This window comes from Garra rufa, chromosome 12 (genome assembly GCF_049309525.1).
Source record: "Garra rufa chromosome 12, GarRuf1.0, whole genome shotgun sequence".
In the NCBI taxonomy this organism is placed as follows: domain Eukaryota; kingdom Metazoa; phylum Chordata; class Actinopteri; order Cypriniformes; family Cyprinidae; genus Garra; species Garra rufa.
Genome location: NC_133372.1, coordinates 25,421,776 through 25,442,548, shown reverse-complemented (window position 1 = coordinate 25,442,548; position 20,773 = coordinate 25,421,776). Strand labels below are relative to the sequence as shown.

General features: G+C 36.6%; 3 protein-coding genes and 1 long non-coding RNA gene across 5 annotated transcripts in view; 2 read left to right on the top strand and 2 right to left on the bottom strand.

Annotated features, from left to right (window-relative positions):
* tmem131 (transmembrane protein 131) overlaps positions 1-10,620 on the top strand; it is a 50,608-nt gene extending 39,988 nt beyond the window's left edge. Inside the window, exons 31-41 of one of the 2 annotated variants that reach the window (XM_073851158.1) lie at positions 15-472; positions 846-1,030; positions 1,130-1,266; positions 3,220-3,341; positions 3,435-3,587; positions 3,678-3,831; positions 7,221-7,336; positions 7,450-7,537; positions 7,627-7,730; positions 7,815-7,957; positions 9,596-10,620. In XM_073851158.1, coding sequence (XP_073707259.1) covers positions 15-472; positions 846-1,030; positions 1,130-1,266; positions 3,220-3,341; positions 3,435-3,587; positions 3,678-3,831; positions 7,221-7,336; positions 7,450-7,537; positions 7,627-7,730; positions 7,815-7,957; positions 9,596-9,856 — 1,921 coding nt within the window. In that variant the 3' untranslated portion in view covers positions 9,857-10,620. Of the gene's footprint in view, positions 1-14; positions 473-845; positions 1,031-1,129; positions 1,267-3,219; positions 3,342-3,434; positions 3,588-3,674; positions 3,832-7,220; positions 7,337-7,449; positions 7,538-7,626; positions 7,731-7,814; positions 7,958-9,595 lie in introns of both variants that reach the window. The other variant, XM_073851157.1, reaches the window with a different exon arrangement.
* A 1,724-nt stretch (positions 10,621-12,344) lies between these two features.
* On the bottom strand, positions 12,345-14,409 carry LOC141346306 (uncharacterized). Its single transcript, XR_012357190.1, has 2 exons — positions 14,178-14,409; positions 12,345-13,969 (listed from the first exon to the last, which is right to left on the bottom strand). It is a non-coding gene; the product is annotated as an uncharacterized lncRNA (long non-coding RNA).
* A 3-nt stretch (positions 14,410-14,412) lies between these two features.
* Positions 14,413-18,568, bottom strand: LOC141346305 (uncharacterized). The gene is made up of 5 exons (XM_073851159.1): positions 18,311-18,568; positions 18,039-18,218; positions 16,030-16,141; positions 15,726-15,862; positions 14,413-15,653 (listed from the first exon to the last, which is right to left on the bottom strand). Exons 1-5 carry the CDS (start codon positions 18,491-18,493, stop codon positions 15,297-15,299), a joined length of 969 nt encoding a protein of 322 aa, XP_073707260.1. The 5' UTR covers positions 18,494-18,568; the 3' UTR covers positions 14,413-15,296.
* Positions 18,569-19,248: 680 nt separating this feature from the next.
* LOC141346952 (basic immunoglobulin-like variable motif-containing protein) overlaps positions 19,249-20,773 on the top strand; it is an 8,761-nt gene continuing 7,236 nt past the window's right edge. Inside the window, exon 1 of the mRNA XM_073851922.1 lies at positions 19,249-19,329. The gene's annotated coding sequence lies outside the window, so the exon portion shown is untranslated. The remainder of the gene's footprint in view (positions 19,330-20,773) is intronic.

Genomic DNA, 20,773 nt, shown 5'->3' with positions numbered 1-20,773 from the left:
TTGATCTGTTGCAGCTTGAATGATTTTTCCGACTCAAACCAGAACTCGACAAGAGGAATGTACGGGTCAAGCGGTGGCGGGCGGGCCGGGGGTCGGCAGGGTGGTCCACACTCCAGCAGTTCCAACAGCAACGGGGTTCTGCCAGACAGCAAGCCCAGATCTGGTTCAGGCCGCTCTGGATCTATGCAAGCATCCTCCAGCTTTCCTCTCAATAAAGATAGTGGCCAAGGACTCAGCCAACTGACCAATCGAAAAGCCCGGAGTTTCAAACAGCAGCAGCAGGTCTCAGGCCTTCTGGAGGACCTCCCGAGCTCAGGACCCTCGCAGTCCAACAGCACAAGGGCCAACAGTACCGAGGAACAGGATTTCAACCGACTCCTGGCAGCCATGGATAAAGACCTCGACAGGCCTGAGTCTCCTGCCATTAATGTGTCTTCAGAACACAATTCACAACAGTCTTCACAAAACAAAGGTAAAATATAATGTGACCCTGGACAGCAAAACCAGTCATAAGGGTTAATTAAGATACATCTATTTGAAAATCTGGAATCAGAGGGTGCAAAAGAATCTAAATATTGAGAAAATTGCCTTAAAGTTGTCCAATTGAAGTTCTTAGCAATGCATATTACTAATCAAAAATTAAGTTTTGATATATTTACAGTATAAAATATACAAAATATCTTCATGGAACATGATCTTTACTTAATATCCTAATGATTTTTGCCATAAAAGAAAAATGTATGATTTCCATACAATGTATTTTTGGCTATTGGTCACATATATAAACATAGTGTAATTTGTGAAATGCACAATATAATTCCTGTTCATTTACTTATGTTTTTCAGTGCTTGAATCAAAAGGGAAAGTGAAGAATAAAACAAAAGCTCTTAAAAAGAAAGAGGAGAAAGAGAGAAAATCAAAGGGAAAGACTCAAGGAGAAGATTTAAAAGAGCCACTGGCAGACAATGATGACAGCTCCTCTACTACCACAGAGACCTCTAACCCAGACGTGGAGGCCAATATTAAAGAGGTACATGCTAGACCCACCAGAGCAATTACTAAAACAAACTTGCTGCAAAATCTAGATTCTAAATGCACTCGTTGACTGCAATTTTGTCTTACTAACCAGGAGCCAGTGAAAGTGAAAGGAAAATCAGTGTCAGTGGACAGTGGAAAAGAAAGAGAAGAAATTACTCCCTCCCCTACTAAACCAAAAACCAAGAAACAACCAACCACAAAGAAGGAGAACCAAGTGGAAAAATCCAGGTTTGTTCAGAGCTCTATAACTGAAGGTGACTCGTAGTTTCTGTGTCACTAGTGAAGGGCTTGATGCTCATGGTGAAGAGTTAGGATATGTCTGCATTGCCATGTACTACTCTACTGCTGGGAGCTGTGCTTAGATTAATATTTAAATATGTGCTGCATGCAATCCTCTTAATAATACAACAAACACACCACAATAATGACAGCAGCGAGAAAAGAGAAGTTAGGAAAGCATCTGATCGTAGGGATGTGGATATGTTTTCACCAGCTCTGCAATTCAACATTCTAGTCAAGTCTTGTTTACTTATGATGCTATAATAAAAAATGCTTTAAAACTGCTTTACAGTACTAAATGGATAGTTCACCCAAAAATGAAAATTTTATTAATTACTTTGATGAAATCCAAGAGCCTTCTGACCCTGCATAGACAGCAGTGCAACTGACACGTTCAAGGCCTAGAAAGTTAGTAAGGACATTGTTAAAATAGTCCATGTGACATCAGTGGTTCAACCATAATTTTATGAAGCTACAAGAATGCTTTTTGTGCACAAAGAAAACCAAAATAAAATTTCTTCTGACCTGCAGTTTTATACACTACCAGTGAAATTTTTTTGAACAGTAAGGTTTTTAATATTATTTTTTATATTATATTTTTAAAGAAGTCTCTTCTGCTCACCAAGCCTGCATTTATTTGATCCAAAGTACAGCAAAAACAGTAAAATTTTGAAATATTTTTGCTATTTAAAATATCTGTTCCTGTGATCAAAGCCACATTTTCAGCATCATTACTCTTGTCTTCAGTGTCACAGTGTTCCTTCAGAAATCCTTCCAATATGCGTATTTGCTGTTCAAGAAACATTGTTATTATTATTGTCAATTTTAAAACAGTTGAGTACATTTTGTGAGGATTCTTTGATAAATAAAAAGATACCGAGATCAGCATTTATCTGAAATAAATTTTGGAGTCAGTATAAGTTTGTTTTTGGAGAAAGAAATTATAGAAATTAATACTTTCATTTAGCAAGGATGCTTTACACTTATCTAAAGTGATAAAGACATTTATAATGTTAAAAAGAGGTCTATTTCATATAAATACTGTTCATTTGAACTTTCTATTCATCAAAGAAACCTGAAGAAATTGAAACTGTTTTCAACATAATAATAATAATAATAATAATAATAAATGTTTTTTTGAGCAGCAAATCAGAATATTAGAATAATTTCTAAAGGATCATGTGACTGGAGTAATGATGCTAAAATTCCAGCTTTGAAATCACAGGAATAAATTACATTTTAAAATATGTTCAAATAGAAAACAATTATGTTAAATAGTGAAAATATTTAAAATATTACTGCTTTTGCTGTACTTTGGATCAAATAAATGCAGACTTGATGAGCAGAAGAGACTTCTTTAAAAACCATGAAAATCTTACTGTTCAAAAACTTTTGACTGGTAGTGTACAGATGATGAACTAAGAGAGTTGGACTATGTTAGAAAGTGTTGAATAAAGTCAATTACAGCTTCAGTTTCAAGTATACAGTATATTTTTTCAGTGCATTCACAACTAAACAAAGTTATGTAAACATCATGGACCTATTGCAGTTTAACACTGTTCAAAAGATAGTAAGAGACAGAAATTCATGCTGTTGAGCTATTCGTATTGCAAAATTGGACTCCAAATGAACTTAGATTTGGACAGGTTTTGTTCAAAAATGCAGGCCACCCATTCATTTTGTTTGAGAGGGGTCTGAGGTTTTATTTGAGCAACCTGAGATGCCGCTAGTGAAAGAGAAATGACACACTTCATCTTGAAGGCCTTGAGGTTTCCAGTGAAGCATTCTAGAATGGTTAATCATCACTGCATCAGACCTACATAGGTGATCTTCACCATCTCCATTATTATTCTCTCTTTGAATCCTAGTTTAATATCAGCATCTTCATTTTTTTCTATACAGCTCTCTAGAACTCCCCTATGTCACTCCCCTGGAAAAACAGGATAAGCAGCGCAAGACCTTCACCAAAACCCTTACCAATACAGGAATTCACAGCGTCCCCAAACCACGAGCTCTAAGCAAAAGTAAGTGTAAGATTTCAGCGTTTCCACCCAAAAATTTCATCTTAAACTCTAGAAACCATTTTAAAACCACTTTTATTTCGTCTGCTTGAGTAGTCGGCGGGAAGATGGGTGATGACCGGCCATCTCCACTTGGAAAGTTTGTGGTCAATGGCTCCATGCAGGAACTGGGTCATAGCAGCGGATCAGAAGGAGAAAAAGAGTCCCCTCCACCGGAATGGGATGTTCCTCTCAACAAAACTGTCAACTGTAAGCACACAGTCTGGAAGCGTAACCTTAATTACTTTATGTACTCTTATATAAGTATTGAAATATTTGTGGCATATGTTTTATTAGCAGCAGACAGTCTTCAGCAGATATCTATGCAGACCATGCATGCAGACCCCTTCCTGAAAGGCCCTAGTTCAGTCATGTCCAGAACCTGTTCACCACCCCCGACCTCCCCTAGCCTGGTGCCTCGTGGAAGCTACGGCAGTGTGCCCCACACCAGCAGGTAACTTTAACAGCTGTGTGCCCGTAATAATAGAACACATTTGGGTAGGATAGCCAACACTTGGCAGTCACCAGATGTGAATAAAAATTTGGCATTTGCCGAGTGTATGAAACTGTTACTCGTCAGTTGGCTGGTAACTTTATTCTAATGAAGAATGTAATCTAATGCGCTGCGTGTTTCAAAGTAAAGCGTTGTGAACTTTTCATGTGAATACTGCTGCTCCACACAGACTACATGTCTGGAAGTGCTGAGTTTGAGTCGCTTATAAAGTGGTCATGAACTGCCTTTTTATATTATTTTATACTGTTCTCTGGGGTTCCATTATAATGCTATCAAAATTTTTATATATATAAAAAAAAACAATGTAGAAGTTATAGGCTGTTTTCTGTCCTGTTTTTAACAACTCTCATCAGAATGCCCTGTTTTAATAGCCATGGTAGATTTTAGACTTGGAAGTAAATGCCCACTGCTATGATTGGCAGTTGTGTATGTTTGACAACCTACATTCTTCATAGATGGATGCATAAATACTCAGTACATATCAAACAATCTGTAATAACAGCTAAGGCATTAGTAACCACATAACAAAAACTGTTATTCACACTTGTGTGGTGTGACATTATTGTCTGATTTAATATAGCCGGCACAGCATTATCTTTCTTTATCTCAATCTTTCTGAAAATCCTGTGTCAAATTGTTTCTGTGAATGAATCCACGGTAAAATTAAGTAAACAAAGGATTGAGTTCTAACTTATGTGGTCTGGATTTTCATTAAGAGAGAAGTTCACTTCCAGGACAAAAATTTACAGCTGATGTATGTACTCACCCCTTGTCATCGAAGATGTTCTTGTCTTTCTTTCATCAGTCGTAAAGAAATAGTTTTTTGAGTAAAACATTTCATGATTTTTCTCCATATAGTGGACTTCTATGGTGCCCTGAGTGTGAAATTCCAAAATGCAGTTTAAATGCGGCTTCAAACGATCCCAAATGTGGCTGTAAACTGTCCCAGCTGAGATAGAAGGGCCTTATCTAGCGAAACAATTGGTTGTTTGTTTTTTTTATTACAATTTATATACTTTTTAACCTTAAACACTTGTCTTGTCTTGCTCTACCCTAACTGTCTTGAACTAGAAAAAACTGAGTTCAGGCAGAGCAAGACAAGACAAACATTTAAGGTTAAAAAGTATATAAATTGAAATAATAAAAAGTAATAAATTGTCAATCTTTTTGCTAGATAAGACCCTTCTTCTGCGGCTGGGATCATTTACAAACGCATTTGGGATTGTTTAAAGCCACATTTAAACTGCATTTTGGGGCACCATAGAGAAAACCCCTGAAATGTTTTCCCCAAAACACAATTTCTTTATGACTGATAAAAGAGTGACATGAACATCGTGGATGACAAGGGGGTGAGTGCATTATCTGCAAATTTTTATTCTGGAAGTCAACTTCTCCTTCACTCTTTCCCAGCGTTGGGATCAGAAAGAAGCCAATGCAATGACATTTGTATTCAGGGCCATCTTTATCGTTTGGTTTCTGCTAGGGATGCTCCGATCAGGATTTTTGCAGCCGATACCGAGTACTGATTTTATGTCATGGTGATCGGCCGATACCAATGCCGATTCCGATGCTTTGAGCTTTATATAACTGATATGAATTCTCTCTGATCAATCTTTTTTCAGGTAAAGTATTACAGATGTTGCTTTTGTTATATTTTGTTACATTTTTATAGTAATTATGTAACATATGTAATGTAATTATTGTTTTAACAGAGTAATAAATACTCATTATACAGTGAACATTTTAATATGTTTTTAAAATTGGGTTTATACCTAAGGTGCGCAATTATTTTCAGGGTAACGCGCACGGCGAACGTAGTTCCAGGCAGCTTTTGACCGCATTACATGTCCACATCACTTCGCCACACGTAATTTCAGTTATTTTAAAATTCTTTACAGCCTAAAACGGCAAAATAACCGAAACCCACAACGACACTGGCCAAACTAAATACGGTAAACAATAGAATAAAAACGTCTTATTATTTCCATGTTTTAGCCACAAAATTACGTTTTATTATGTAGGGAAAGCACTCTCCCACTCTCTCGTACAGACGCACACACATACAGATAGCACACACGTTGTCTCTGTCCGGCGCAGGTAAAACTATTATAATGCTGAAGGTGAGGTATAATCCATATTTCTTTGTTAAATAAAGAAATTTGTAACTTTATGTGAGACGTTAATTCACAAACAGCGCGAGTGAATGACAGCGCACTCTCTCTTTCTCTTTCAAAGTGCGCAAATGACATCCAGTCACCACATCGCATCTGACTATAAGCGAGCTGGACGCTGCACAGTTGACACAAAAATAGTTTACTTGCACAATAGAGGCAGTGTTGCATCGTCGCTAAATTTTATAAATTGGATTTCTTTTTTAATTATCTCCAGTGTTTAACTATTCAGCACTCGCACGCTCATCCTAGAGCGCTCATGCAGACTAGAGGCGCACACATATAAAGCCAGCTTCACATAACTCCATTTGCAGTGCGCATTTTTATCCGCGCTCTTGTTAATGGATTAACTTACGCGCTAATGTTGTTAGTGCTGCTCTGACGATTAACAACTTAAAAACTACGTGACATTTCTCACAAGCGAGGTAACAACGGCACTGTTCCTGAAGAAAATGAACTTAAGGTTTCACTTTTAGTAGAGACAGTGCTGCTGCTGATCAGTTTTGAGAGACGCATCGTTCTTAAGTGCCGAATCAGGTTAGTGGTATTAATTGTTTGGGACAATGCTCCTGCGAACCAGATTTCTTTGACATAGTATTTCTTTGCCATAGTAGTTCCACACCAGCAATTGCTGTGCCAGTTAATTCATGTCTGCACGCATCATGTACGCCCTCACGCGTTGACGTTATCAAATTGCGATTGGTTTGTGAGATCGGCCAATTTAGTGAGTACCGATCGAGTCATAAAATGTGATTATCGGCCGATACTGATCTCCGGCCGATCAATCGGAGTATCTCTAGTTTCTGCATAGAACTGCATTTGCCTTTCTCATTATTTACACTAAATGCACAAATCGGTGGGCGGGGCTAAACAGGCAGCGATGTAGAAGCAGGTGTTGATCATTTTCTGTGGTGGAGGTGTTTAGCCACACTCTCTGAGTTGCAAGTAATTTATTAGATATAAAAATGATTATATTCAGTGGCTTCTCCTACTTTTCTTAGTGATATTTAGTGCCAGTTTATCAGGAAGTAATGATTTTGTTCTCTTTGACTCATTGGATGGAAACTGTGCTTATTCGCAAATGTTTTATGCGATATTCCAACTTTGAATGGAAATCCGGCTTGGAGTGACATTGTTTTTCTTGTGTATTTGTTATAGCGAGGCTATTTCAAAGAAGGCACCTGGAAATAAGCTCACCAAGTCGGCCTCTCTGCCTGGTCAAAATGGAAATCCAACTTTTGCGGCTGTAGCTGCTGGCTATGACAAAAGCCCTGGTGAGTTTGCCTGTTAAATATAAGGAGGTTGTTACTGATCCCCATTATTGTAACACTGATATTTATTTTTAAAGTGTCCATGTTATACAAGTGGTGTGCTCTTGTTTTTACAGGTGGCAGTGGCTCAGCTAGTAAAGCTGATGGTCTGGGGAAGGTGACACTGTCTCATATGACATCAGTGGAGAGTGATGGATCTGACAGGTGTGGTGGCTTCATAATGAAACATCACTTAACCTTCAGCCTCATCTGTTTTTCCAAGTATATTTATAATGTCATTGTGCATCTTTTAGCTCTGGACTGTGGAGCCCAATTGACACCACCAGCAGCCCCAGTTTTGGACCGGTTAATGCTTTCTCTGCTTTTGGACCCAACAACCCGCTTAACCTTTCTGGAGGTATGCAGCATTTTCAAATATAATGCTAAACAAAATTCAGTTTGCATCCATTATATTCAATAATGTTGTTATTCTCTGTATTAGTTTTCAGAGGCATGACTGTTCCCAAGAGTTCAGAGCCCCAGCAGAGTTGGCCTGAATACACTCCAGTGTCCCCGTCCATCTGGGATTCCGAGCCTGGTAATTCCTGGGCAACCAGCACTGGATCTCCAGCAACTCCAACAACTGTAAGATATCTCTTCCTTGTCGAATTCTCATGTTTCATCCAGATGGACATCTGTGAACATTTAAAGGGGAGAGTTTAACCAAAAATGAAAATTCTGTCTGTAATTACTCAACCTCATGCCATTGCAAATATAAGACCTTTGTTCATCTTCAGAACACAAATGAAGATATTTTTGATGAAATCCAAGAGCTTTCTGACACTGCATAAACAGCAACAGTACTACCACGTTCAAGGCCCAAAAAGGTAGTGTTTCAACCTTAATTTTATGAATCTACAAGGATACTTTTTGTGTGTGGTACTATTGTGAATGCGTGTCAAAGACTGACAGGGAATAGAAGAAATTGTTGAATAAAGTCATTATTTTTGTTTGCTTTGCACACAAAAAGTATTCTCATAGCTTCATAAAATTACGGTTGAACCACTGATGTCCCATGGACTATTTTATATCACATAGATGTCTTTACTACCTTTTTGGGCCTTGAACGTGATAGTTGGGTTGCTGTTTACGCAGGGTCAGAAAGCATTCAGATTTGATCAAAATATCGTTATTTGCATTCCGAAAATGAACTAAGGTCTTAAGGTTTGGAATAACATAAGTGGGTGAGTAATTAATGACAGAATTTTCATTTTTGGGTGAACTATTCCTTTAAAGGTTTAGTTCACTTTCAGAACAAAAATTTACAGATAATGTACTCGCCCCCTTGTCATCCAAGATGTTTATGTCTTTCTTTCTTCAACCGTAAAGAAATTGTTTTTTGAGAAAAACATTTCAGCATTTCTCTCCATATAATGGATAGGTATGGTGCCCCCAAGTTTGAACTTCCAAAATGGCTCTAAACGATCCCAGCTGAGGAAGAAGGGTCTTATCTAGCAAAACGATTGGTTATTTTTAAAACAAATTGACATTTATATACTTTTTAACCTCAAATGCTCATCTTGTCTCGTCTCTGGGATGCACATGCGTAGTCTGTGTAATCCGGGTCGATACAGTTAGGGTATGTCGAAAAACTCCCATCTCATTTTCTTCCCCAAGTTTAAAATCGTTCTACATTGCTGCAGAAGTACCGACCCAGTGTTTATAAAGTGAACATACAAATAAGATCAAACGCCCTCCACAAAAAAAGGTAAAACAGTGTTGTAAGATGATTTTGAAGTTGAAGACGAAAACGAGATGTGAGTTTTTCGATATACCCTTAACTATATTGTCTCGGATTACACAGACTACGCTTGCGCATCCCAGAGACGAGACAAATCGAGCATTTGGGGTTAAAAAGTATATAAATTGTCAATTTGTTTAGAAAATAACCAATCGTTTCACTAGATAAGCCCCTTCTTTCTTGACTGGGATCATTTAGAGCTCTTTGAAACTGCATTTAAACTGTATTTTGGAAGTTCAAACTTGGGGGCACCATACATATCCATCATCTGGAGAGAAATCCTGAAATGTTTTCCTCAAAAAAACATAATTTCTTTACGACTGAAGAAAGAAAGACATGAACGCCTTGGGTGACAACATCCAAGTACATTATCTGTAAATTTTTTGTTATGGAAGTGAACTAATCTTTTATGTTTCAGATTACCCCTGACTGTATATAAAAGTAGTTTATGCATCATCTTTCTCTTTCTTTTTTGTCTTTAGTCCATTTTGGGGAGTGCGCGCAGTCCCTGGTCCTTCAGCAGGTCCATCTGGTCCACTGGCAATGACTCCACCCTGCACTCCTTCAGCCCGCCTACTTCCGCCACTCTCCCTGATTTGGTCAGCCACACTGCACCGCCCACACCTGCCCCCAACGACATGGGCCGCACCTACAACCCCTGGAGCATGGGGTGGTCTCCCTCTCTCAATCGCTGGAACTCGGAGCCCTGGCCTAACAGCCCCGACAACAACAACGGCATCTAAGATGCAACAGAAAATGCAGTGGTTTCCAATCTTCTTTTATTTTTCCTGGTTGAACAGTATGTTGTATGCCAAGATCTTTTTAATGATTGGAAAAAGTCTTGAATTGTAATGGTACAAATGTCCACTGGAAACCCAGTGTTGCATTTACAAGTCCCCCTCAAAATTCAGTCCTATTTATTTTAGTGGGGAATTGTAAAAATGCCTTAAGTTTAATTTTAAAGAAAGATTTAAGACATTGGCTTAATGCTATTGCCCTTGTAGGGGTGTTTTTCTTTACGATTTTAGAGATTCCCTATTTTGAGTAGTACTGCATTGGAATTAAAGTATATGGTTCAGTATTACTGTATTAAAATGCAAGATGCAGTGTTACTCAACCTTAAAATAAGCACTTTGCGTAAAACCTCACTCCTACAATGCTGTCATTTTGGTTTAAGATATTTCATTCATTTTAGAGAATTTTCTGGCCACACTTGTTAATTGATTTAATGTTCTGAAAGATACAAGTGGTTGCTAAGACTGCGATTACCGCATTGATTTGAACCCCTCTGAGTTGAAGCCAAATCATAAACGCATTCAGGATTTAGATTTTATTTTTATTTTATTTTAATTGCCCTCCGCTTAAAGTGAAAAGCCTCATTTGCTGAAATTGGCTTTTAATTTGAGGGAGTTTAAAGAACTTGAAATGTGTTCTGTGCATCATTCATTTGTCACTTCAAGAGTGAACGTTTGGTCACATTGGTTGAAATAAACATATCAGGCTGGAATATTGACTTCTCATTTTATTTTTGCTGGAATTTAACCTGTTTGAAGGGATAGTTTACCCAAAAATTAAAACATTCTGTCATTAATGACTCACCTACATGTCGTTCCAAACCCGTAAGACCTTTGTTTATCTTCAGAACACAAATTAAGATAATTTTGTTGTAATTCGAGAGCTTTCTGACCACACATAGACCACAACTGACATGTTCAAGGACCAGAAAAGTAGTAAGGACATTGTTAAAATGTGACATCAGTGGTTCAAACTTAATTTTATAAAGCTGAATGCCAACTCCTGCGTTAGCAGCACTTCACACATGCGTTGTGGTACTCTCGTGAACGCACGTCAAAGACTGACATAGTCTTTAGCTGTTTTTCGTTTTCTATGGGAGCCCGTTTCCACCTCTGAATAAAAAATAAAGAAAGGTAATTGCGACTTTATATCTTGGAATTGTTTTTTTGTTTTTTTCTCAGAATTGCGAGTTTATATATCAGAATTGTGACTTCTTTCCCTCAGAATTGTGAGTTTACCTCTTGGAATTGTGACTTTTTTTTTTCTCAAAATTGTGAGTTTATCTTGGAATTCCCTCAGAATTGCGAATTTATATCTCGGAATTCCCTCAGAATTGCAAGTTTATATTTTGGAATTGTGACTTCTTTTCCTCAGAATTGCGAGTTTATCTCTTGGAATTGTGACTTTTCCTCAGAATTGTGAGTCCATATCTCGGAATTGTGACTTCTTTCCCTCGAAATTGCGAGTTACTATCTCGGATTTGTGACTTTTTTTCCTCCTCAGAATTGAGGGTTTATATCTTGGAATTGTGACTTATTTCCCTCAGAATTGCGAGTTTGTATCTTAGAATTGTGAATTCTTTCCCTCAGAATTGTGAGTTTACCTCTTGGAATTGTGACTTTTTTTTTTCTCAAAATTGTGAGTTTATCTTGGAATTCCCTCAGAATTGCGAATTTATATCTCGGAATTCCCTCAGAATTGCAAGTTTATATTTTGGAATTGTGACTTCTTTTCCTCAGAATTGCGAGTTTATCTCTTGGAATTGTGACTTTTCCTCAGAATTGTGAGTCCATATCTCGGAATTGTGACTTCTTTCCCTCGAAATTGCGAGTTACTATCTCGGATTTGTGACTTTTTTTCCTCCTCAGAATGAATTGAGGGTTTATATCTTGGAATTGTGACTTATTTCCCTCAGAATTGCGAGTTTGTATCTTAGAATTGTGAATTCTTTCCCTCAGAATTGTGAGTTTACCTCTTGGAATTGTGACTTTTTTTTTTTCTCAAAATTGTGAGTTTATCTTGGAATTCCCTCAGAATTGCGAATTTATATCTCGGAATTCCCTCAGAATTGCAAGTTTATATTTTGGAATTGTGACTTCTTTTCCTCAGAATTGCGAGTTTATCTCTTGGAATTGTGACTTTTCCTCAGAATTGTGAGTCCATATCTCGGAATTGTGACTTCTTTCCCTCGAAATTGCGAGTTACTATCTCGGATTTGTGACTTTTTTTCCTCCTCAGAATTGAGGGTTTATATCTTGGAATTGTGACTTATTTCCCTCAGAATTGCGAGTTTGTATCTTACAATTGTGAATTCTTTCCCTCAGAATTGCGAGTTTGTATCTTAGAATTGTGAATTCTTTCCCTCAGAATTGCGAGTTTGTATCTTAGAATTGTGAATTCTTTCCCTCAGAATTGCAAGTTTATCTCTCAGAATTCCCTCAGAATTGTGAGTTTATATCTCGGAATTGTGACTTTCTCAGAATTGTGAGTTCTTATCTTGCAATTGTGACTTTTTTTTCCTCAAAATTGTGAGTTTATCTCGGAATTCCCTCAGAATTGCAAGTTTATATTTCGGAATTGTGACTTCTTTTCCTCAGAATTGCGAGTTTATCTCTTGGAATTGTGACTTTTTTTCCTCCTCAGAATTGCGAGTTTATATCTCCGAATTGTGATTTCTTTCCCTCAGAATTGCGAGTTTATCTCTTAGAATTGTTACTTTTTCCTCAGAATTGCGAGTTTATATCTCGGAATTCCCTCAGAATTTAAATTTTATATCTTGGAATTGTGAATTCTTTCCCTCAGAATTGCAAGTTTATCTCTTAGAATTGTTACTTTTTCCTCAGAATTGCGAGTTTATATTTCGGAATTGTGACTTCTTTTCCTCAGAATTGCGAGTTTATCTCTTGGAATTGTGACTTATTTTTCTTCTCAGAATTAGAAGTTTATCTCTCAGAATTCCCTCAGAATTGCGAGTTTATATCTCGGAGTTGTGACTTTTTCCACCCTCAGAATTGCGAGTGTATCTCTTAGAATTGTGACTTCTTCCTCAGAATTTCGAGTTTATATCTCGGAATTGTGACTACTTTCCCTCAGAATTGCAAGTTTATCTCTTGGAATTGTGACTTTTTTTTCTCAGAATTAGAAGTTTATCTCTCAGAATTCGCTCAGAATTGTGAGTTTATATCTCTGAATTGTGACTTCTTTTCCTCAGATTTGCGAGTTTATCTCTTGGAATTGTGACTTTTTTTCCTCCTCAGAATTGCGAGTTTATATCTCCGAATTGTGATTTCTTTCCCTCAGAATTGCGAGTTTATCTCTTAGAATTGTGACTTTTTTCTTCTTCTCAGAATTAGAAGTTTATCTCTCAGAATTCGCTCAGAATTGCGAGTTTATATCTCGGAATTGTGACTTTTTCTCAGAATTGTGAGTTCTTATCTTGCAATTGTGACTTTTTTTTCCTCAAAATTGTGAGTTTATCTCGGAATTCCCTCAGAATTGCAAGTTTATATTTCGGAATTGTGACTTCTTTTCCTCAGAATTGCGAGTTTATCTCTTGGAATTGTGACTTTTTTTCCTCCTCAGAATTGCGAGTTTATATCTCCGAATTGTGATTTCTTTCCCTCAGAATTGCGAGTTTATCTCTTAGAATTGTTACTTTTTCCTCAGAATTGCGAGTTTATATCTCGGAATTCCCTCAGAATTTAAATTTTATATCTTGGAATTGTGAATTCTTTCCCTCAGAATTGCAAGTTTATCTCTTAGAATTGTTACTTTTTCCTCAGAATTGCGAGTTTATATTTCGGAATTGTGACTTCTTTTCCTCAGAATTGCGAGTTTATCTCTTGGAATTGTGACTTATTTTTCTTCTCAGAATTAGAAGTTTATCTCTCAGAATTCCCTCAGAATTGCGAGTTTATATCTCGGAGTTGTGACTTTTTCCACCCTCAGAATTGCGAGTGTATCTCTTAGAATTGTGACTTCTTCCTCAGAATTTCGAGTTTATATCTCGGAATTGTGACTACTTTCCCTCAGAATTGCAAGTTTATCTCTTGGAATTGTGACTTTTTTTTCTCAGAATTAGAAGTTTATCTCTCAGAATTCGCTCAGAATTGTGAGTTTATATCTCTGAATTGTGACTTCTTTTCCTCAGATTTGCGAGTTTATCTCTTGGAATTGTGACTTTTTTTCCTCCTCAGAATTGCGAGTTTATATCTCCGAATTGTGATTTCTTTCCCTCAGAATTGCGAGTTTATCTCTTAGAATTGTGACTTTTTTCTTCTTCTCAGAATTAGAAGTTTATCTCTCAGAATTCGCTCAGAATTGCGAGTTTATATCTCGGAATTGTGACTTTTTCTCAGAATTGTGAGTTCTTATCTTGCAATTGTGACTTCTTTCCCTTAGAACTAGTAGTTTATCTCTCAGAATTCCGAGTTTATATCTCGGAATTGTGACCTTCCCTCAGAATTGCGAGTGTATCTCTTAGAATTGTGACTTTTTCCTCGGAATTCCCTCAGAATTTAAATTTTATATCTCTGAATTGTGACTTTTTTCCCACTCAGAATTGCGAGTCTTGGAATTGTGATTTTTTTTTTTTTTTCCCCTCCTCATAATTGCGAGTTTATATCTCGGAATTGTGACTTCTTTCCCTCAGAATTGCGAGTGTATCTCTTATAATTGTGACTTTTTCCTCGGAATTCCCTCAGAATTTAAATTTTATATCTCAGAATTTTGACTTCTTTCCCTCAGAACTGCAAGTTTATATCTCGAAATTGACTTTTTTTCCTCAGAATTGCGAGTATCTCTTGGAATTGACTTTTTGTCTCAGAATTGCAAAAAAATATTTTTTTTTCGCATAGACCGCAACTGACATGTTCAAGGACCAGAAAGGTAGTAAGAACATTGTTAAAATAGTCCATGTGACATCAGTGGGTCAACCATAATGTTATGAAGCTATGGGAAATACTTTCTGTGTGCGAAGAAAACTAAAATAACGACTTAATTCAACAATGTCTTCTCTTCTGTATCAGTCTTCGAAATGCGTTCACAAGAGTACCGCAATGTGCTTCTGCTGATGCAGGAGCTGCCATTCAGCTTCATAAAATTACGGTTGAACCTCTGGACTATTTTAATTATATATTTACTACCTTTCTGGGCCTAAAATGTGTCAGTTGCATTGCTTTCTATGCATGGTCAGAAAGCTCTCGGATTTCATCAAAAATATCTTAATTTGTTTCAAAGATGAGTAAAGGTCATATGGGTTTGGAACGACATGAGGGTGAGTAATTAATGACAGAATTTTTAAAAGAACTATCCCTTTAATTGAGTGTAAAGGATGCTACATTTGAAAATGGAAATATTGTAATAAAACTCCATTTCGAAGAAGCATTTCTATGCTATTTGTAAAGAAGCTTTCAGCATCAAGCTGAACTTTTTAAGATCACATGTTCTCATCACAAAGGCAAGATGGTCTTTCTTCAGCGTATTGGCTGCGTCCACAACCAGCATGCCTCGTCCCAGTTGACCTTCTACCTCCACACGTGCGGCGCACTCTAAACTCTCTGTGATCACGCTGCTGTCCAAGCAAACTGCCACAGCAAAGGCGTCATAGGGTACAAACCCATTCCCAAAGAGCAAATCTTTGTTGATGTTGCCAGGTTCTCTAGAGTAGGCCCAGCACTGGGAGGTTATCTTCTTCATGAATCGAGCAGCTGCTGTATCCTGATTGACCATCTCATCAAAACACTCCTGGAAAAATAAAACACACAAGTTAGTATATTCACATTAGAATGGATTTTGCTCACAATGGCTTGCTCTTACCCATGATAGTTTGTTTCTGCAAGTGAACTCCCAGGTTGCGATATGTGTTGAGCAGGTATACTCCTCCAAAACTACATAAGCTGATTCAGGGTCCATTCTAAAATTAAACTCTGCAGATGGTGTCAGATTTCCCTTGCCTGGAAAATGAACAGTGGTCAGATGAAGCAGTGTCCTGATTGGGGTACGTGGCCTGACCTGTGCTTTGATTTTTTATGTAATACAATATGTAATCACTGATATGAAAAGTACAATTTGCTTCCACCATTTAAGGTGGCCAGTTTTGTACAGCAGCTCATTTTCTTACCTTCCATGTTACCGCCCATAATGTACAGATCCTTAAGTTTCTGAGGGAAGGTGGGATCTAATCTAACAGCCAAAGCCATGTTAGTCAGTGGACCAAGAGCTATGAACAATACCTGTGTATGAGTAAACAAACAGGACTGTGCAAGTGCATTCTATTGTCAACCACAAGACGGCAGCACAAAATTCAGCAGGGAAGCTGTTGTCAAATTTTTAAATACCCTCTAAGATGGTTCTAAAATTTCTGCAATAATGACAAAGCTGCTCATTTTCAAACTTTACAAACTAGGAATGGTAACAGTAAATTTACAAATGACTAATTCCAGTAGTTTAAACACTTAATTATTCTTCACAGTTTACGCTATGTTATTCAAATTGTTGGAATATATGTCCTAGTGGTTTGTGATTTACAGGGTTTTTTCATTATTTTAATAATTTATAGCACATTTTAGAACCTTAAATCTGAATTAAAATGATAAATTAATAGTATTTCAACAGACAGCTGTTTGTTGCTGTTAGCTGTTTTTAGATTAGTTTTATATGGAAGCTTGTTTCTGCCACTGAATAAAAAAAAGGTAATTGTGACTTTCTATCTTACAATTCTGATTATCTTTTCTCAGAATTACAAGTTTATATTTTGCAATTGCGACTTTTTTCTCCGAATGGCGAGTTTATATCTCGGAATTGTAACTTTTTTCCTCAGAATTGGGAGTTTATATCTCGGAATTGTGACTTTTCTCAGAATCGCGAGTTTATATCTCGGAATTTACTTTTTTTCTCGGAATTGTGACCTTTTTTTCCTCAAAATTGAGAGTTTGTCTCGGAATTGTGACTTTCTCAGAATTACAGTTTGAGTTTATATTTCTCAATTGTGACTTTTTTTCTCTCACAATTCTGTCTTTTTCCCCTCAGAATCACAAGTTTATATCTTGGAATTGTGACTTTTTTTCCTCAGAATTGCGAGTTTATATCTCGGAATTGTCTTGTTTTCCTCAGAACTGTGAGTTTATATCTCGGAATTGTGACTTTTTTTCCCCCTCAGAATTGCGAGTTTATATATCAGGATTGTTCAGCCTTTTTTTTCTCAATCACGAGACTATATCTCAGAATTGCGAGTTAATATCTCAGAATTATGACTTTTTTCTCAAATTTGCGAATTTATGTCAGAATATTTACGTTTTTTCCTCAAAATTGAGATTCTTTTTTTTTTTTTTCTCAGAATTACGAGCTTATATTTCTCAATTGCGACTTTTTCCTCAGAATTTTGACTTTATCTCACAATTCTGTCTTTTTTCCTCAGAATTGCGAGTTTATATCTCGAAATTGTGACTTTTTTTCCCTTAGAATTACGGGTTTATATCTCGGAATTGTGACTTTTTTTCCCTCTGAATTGCGAGTTTATCTAAGAATTATGATCTCTGACTTTTTTTTCTCAGAATTACTTGATGCAAACTTGTAATTCTGATAAATATTCTTAGAATTGCAAGTTTATATCTTGCAATTGTGACACCTTTTCCTCAGAATTTTGCGTTTGTCATATTTCTGGCATAACATGCAATTTAGAAAGTCAGAGTTGAGATATATAAACATATCAGTCTTCCCCTCCCCTCTCCCTCAGAATTGGACTTTATAACTCACAAGTTTTTATCTCACAATTCTGAGAAAAAAAGTCAGAGTTGTGATAATGTCAGAACTGTGCAACTCTGATTTTATTTCTTGCAATTGCCAGTTTATATCCCACTATTCTGACTATATAACTTGCAATTCTGACTTTGTAACTTGTAGTTGCAAGTTTATATTAGTATTAATCAATTCTGAGAAAAAAAGTCAGAAGTGTGAGGAAAAAAATTTGAATTATGAGATGAAAACTTGCAATTACTTTTTTAAATTTAGTTGCAGAAACAGGCTTCCATTCTAGTGTAGGGTACATGTCTGTCTACTAAACTCAAAAAAAGCCATTTTTAAATCAATATTTTAGAAATAAACAAGGTTATTAAATAGTTTATTGCTTACCTCTCCCTGGTTTTCATTCACCAGTCTTATCATGGCATGAATGGCATTCTCTTTCTGTATCTGCTCTTTCCAAATCTCAGAGTGCTCCAGAACATCTCCAAGTCCATCTGTACCAAAGTGATCTTTAAATCCTGTCACAGGTCCGATTAGAGCACCAGCAGCCCCTTTGAAAACTGGAATCTGAGGGCAAACAATAAAACACAATGGAATCTTCACATTCAAATGATCTTAGTTCATGACAATAGTGTTGGTACGGTTATAATTGCACTCACCTGGGTCTGTTGACAGACTGTCAGAACCCGCATCACATTCTGACACACATTATCCACATCAGTGTTCCCAAAGCAGCAGGTGATGCCCAGCACCTTCACACCAGGAGCTGCAAGAGCAACTATGATAGCCAGAGCATCATCAATGCCACAGTCTGTATCGATTATCAGCAACTTCTGAGCCATGCTGGTTAGATTCTGGAAAAATCGGTCTGGTGAGGACACTTAATCATATGCAGCAAGGAATACAGGGTTGGGGTGTTAACTATGGAGATTAGTAATTAATAGTTAATTTGTAACCAACTCAGTACTTGGTTGCACCATTTGTTCTAAAGGTGAGATGTGTAATCAATGTGTATTCAAGGTAACATGATATTTGAGGTGATGTAAGTACAATTTTTGCATGATGTGTATAAAAAATTCTACAATATAAAAAAACACAATATAAATTACTATGAAGTATGTGTATCTATTTATGTATCTATTTACACAGACAAACTTCTGAACAGGTAACGTTCTGCAGATTAAATCTTAAACTACAAAATACATATTCTGAAATGGGGAATATTTTAAATAAGTGGTTTTATAATGGAATCACGTTTTAGTTTTTAGCCATACTTCATAAACTCGCTTGACTGTTGCTTACCTACCCCTGTCTTGCACCTGCTTCAGTTCAGTTCATTGACAGGCGGTTCAGTCCACTTTTAAGACAACCACGCTCTACTTCCTCTGAAAGATTTTAACAACAGAGGTGGAACTGTGTTTTAGACCATCTTTATTTACAAAACTATCTGGCCTAACATTAAATGTTTTACAGAGATGCTTTCTTAAAATATGTTTTATTATGTTACACTGTTATATAGATTGTTTAAATCTAATGTATTAAACATTTACATTTTTTAATGTCATAAAACACCCCTGTGTTTAAGATTGGTAGAGTCCGTTGATACACAGCTAGGCAATCCAACTGAGAGAGGTCGCGCAGCGCAGTATTATTAATTTATTCCTGCAGAATTGTCAAGGTAGGTGCAGATTTACTCTTTTGACATTATTTTATTAATGGTTAAGTAAATATGGATACAAATTTGCGTATTTAAATGATCGACGTAACGACGTGTTCGAAGAGCCTATTGATGGCTACACTGATGCTCTTTAGCTTTTATCCATATGTTTGTATCATTTATATGATGTCTTCGGTGGTTTAAACTTATATTGCGGCGAGTTGTCTTGTAATTTAACGTTATTCCTAAAATGTAATGTCGCCTACAGACCGTCATCGATTAAAAATGACCTAAACAATGGTAACGTAACGATGATAGTGATGTAGGTAATTCAACCATGTGGTACGATACTTTAAGCTAGAATTTAAACGATAGATTGTGTCAGTGTCTGCTATGACTGGCCCATCATCTTTATCCAACATGTCTCATCTATAGCAGTCTCTGGCCTAGTTTAGGACTATATAATCGTCAATAATATGGTGATGGAGACAACAGTGTCACACCACACCTCAGTTCACAAAAATCCACCGTACTTGCATTATTGCAGGTGTTTGTTTTCGTTTACATTAATGGCTGTAGCTATGTTAGATGTTAGATCTACGAAAAAGTCTCAAATTCAAAGCAATCGTAAATAGTATTCATATTTAGGGGTCTGAGTGGCATAACCAACATGTAGGAATTAATTCCTTATAAACCAGACCCTCATGACTGCCTCAAGAAAAAAAATAGTGTATTTTTGCACTTGGGGTTACTGATGTCATGTCAGAAATTCATTCAAATATAAGCTACAAACTCGCATTTTCAAGAAAAAAAGTCAGAATTGTGAGATACAAACTCGCATTTTCAAGAAAAAAGTCAGAATTACCAGATATGAACTCGCATTTCTGAAAAAAAAAAAAGTCAGAATTGCGAAATATAAACTTAAAATTGCAAAGAAAAAAGTCAGAACTGCGAGAAAAGAAGTCAGAATTCCGAGATTTAAACTCACATTTGCAAGAAAAAAAAGTCACAATTGTGAGATATAAACTCGCATTTTCGAGAAAAAAGTCCGAATTGCAAGATATAAACTCGCATTTGCGAGAATAAAGTCATAATTGTGTGATATAAACTCGCATTTCTGAAAAAAAGTCAGAATTGCGAGATATAAACTCGCATTTGTGAGAATGAAGTCATAACTAGGAGATATAAACTCGCATTTCTGAAAAAAAGTCAGAATTGCGAAATATAAACTTAAAATTGCAAAAAAAAGTCAGAACTGCGAGAAAAGAAGTCAGAATTCCGAGATTTAAACTCACATTTGCAAGAAAAAGTCACAATTGTGAGATATAAACTTGCATTTTCGAGAAAAAAGTCAGAATTGCAAGATATAAACTCGCATTTGCGAGAATAAAGTCATAATTGTGTGATATAAACTCGCATTTCTGAAAAAAAGTCAGAATTGCGAGATATAAACTCGCATTTGTGA

Coding starts and splice junctions, on each gene's coding strand:
- LOC141346305 (XM_073851159.1), bottom strand. CDS start 18,493: ATGGCTCAGAAGTTGCTGATAATCGATACAGACTGTGGCATTGATGAT. Junction 18,219..18,310: donor CAGTCTGTCAACAGACCCAG/GTGAGTGCAATT, acceptor GTTTGCCCTCAG/ATTCCAGTTTTCAAAGGGGC. Junction 16,142..18,038: donor TGAATGAAAACCAGGGAGAG/GTAAGCAATAAA, acceptor ACTCATACACAG/GTATTGTTCATAGCTCTTGG.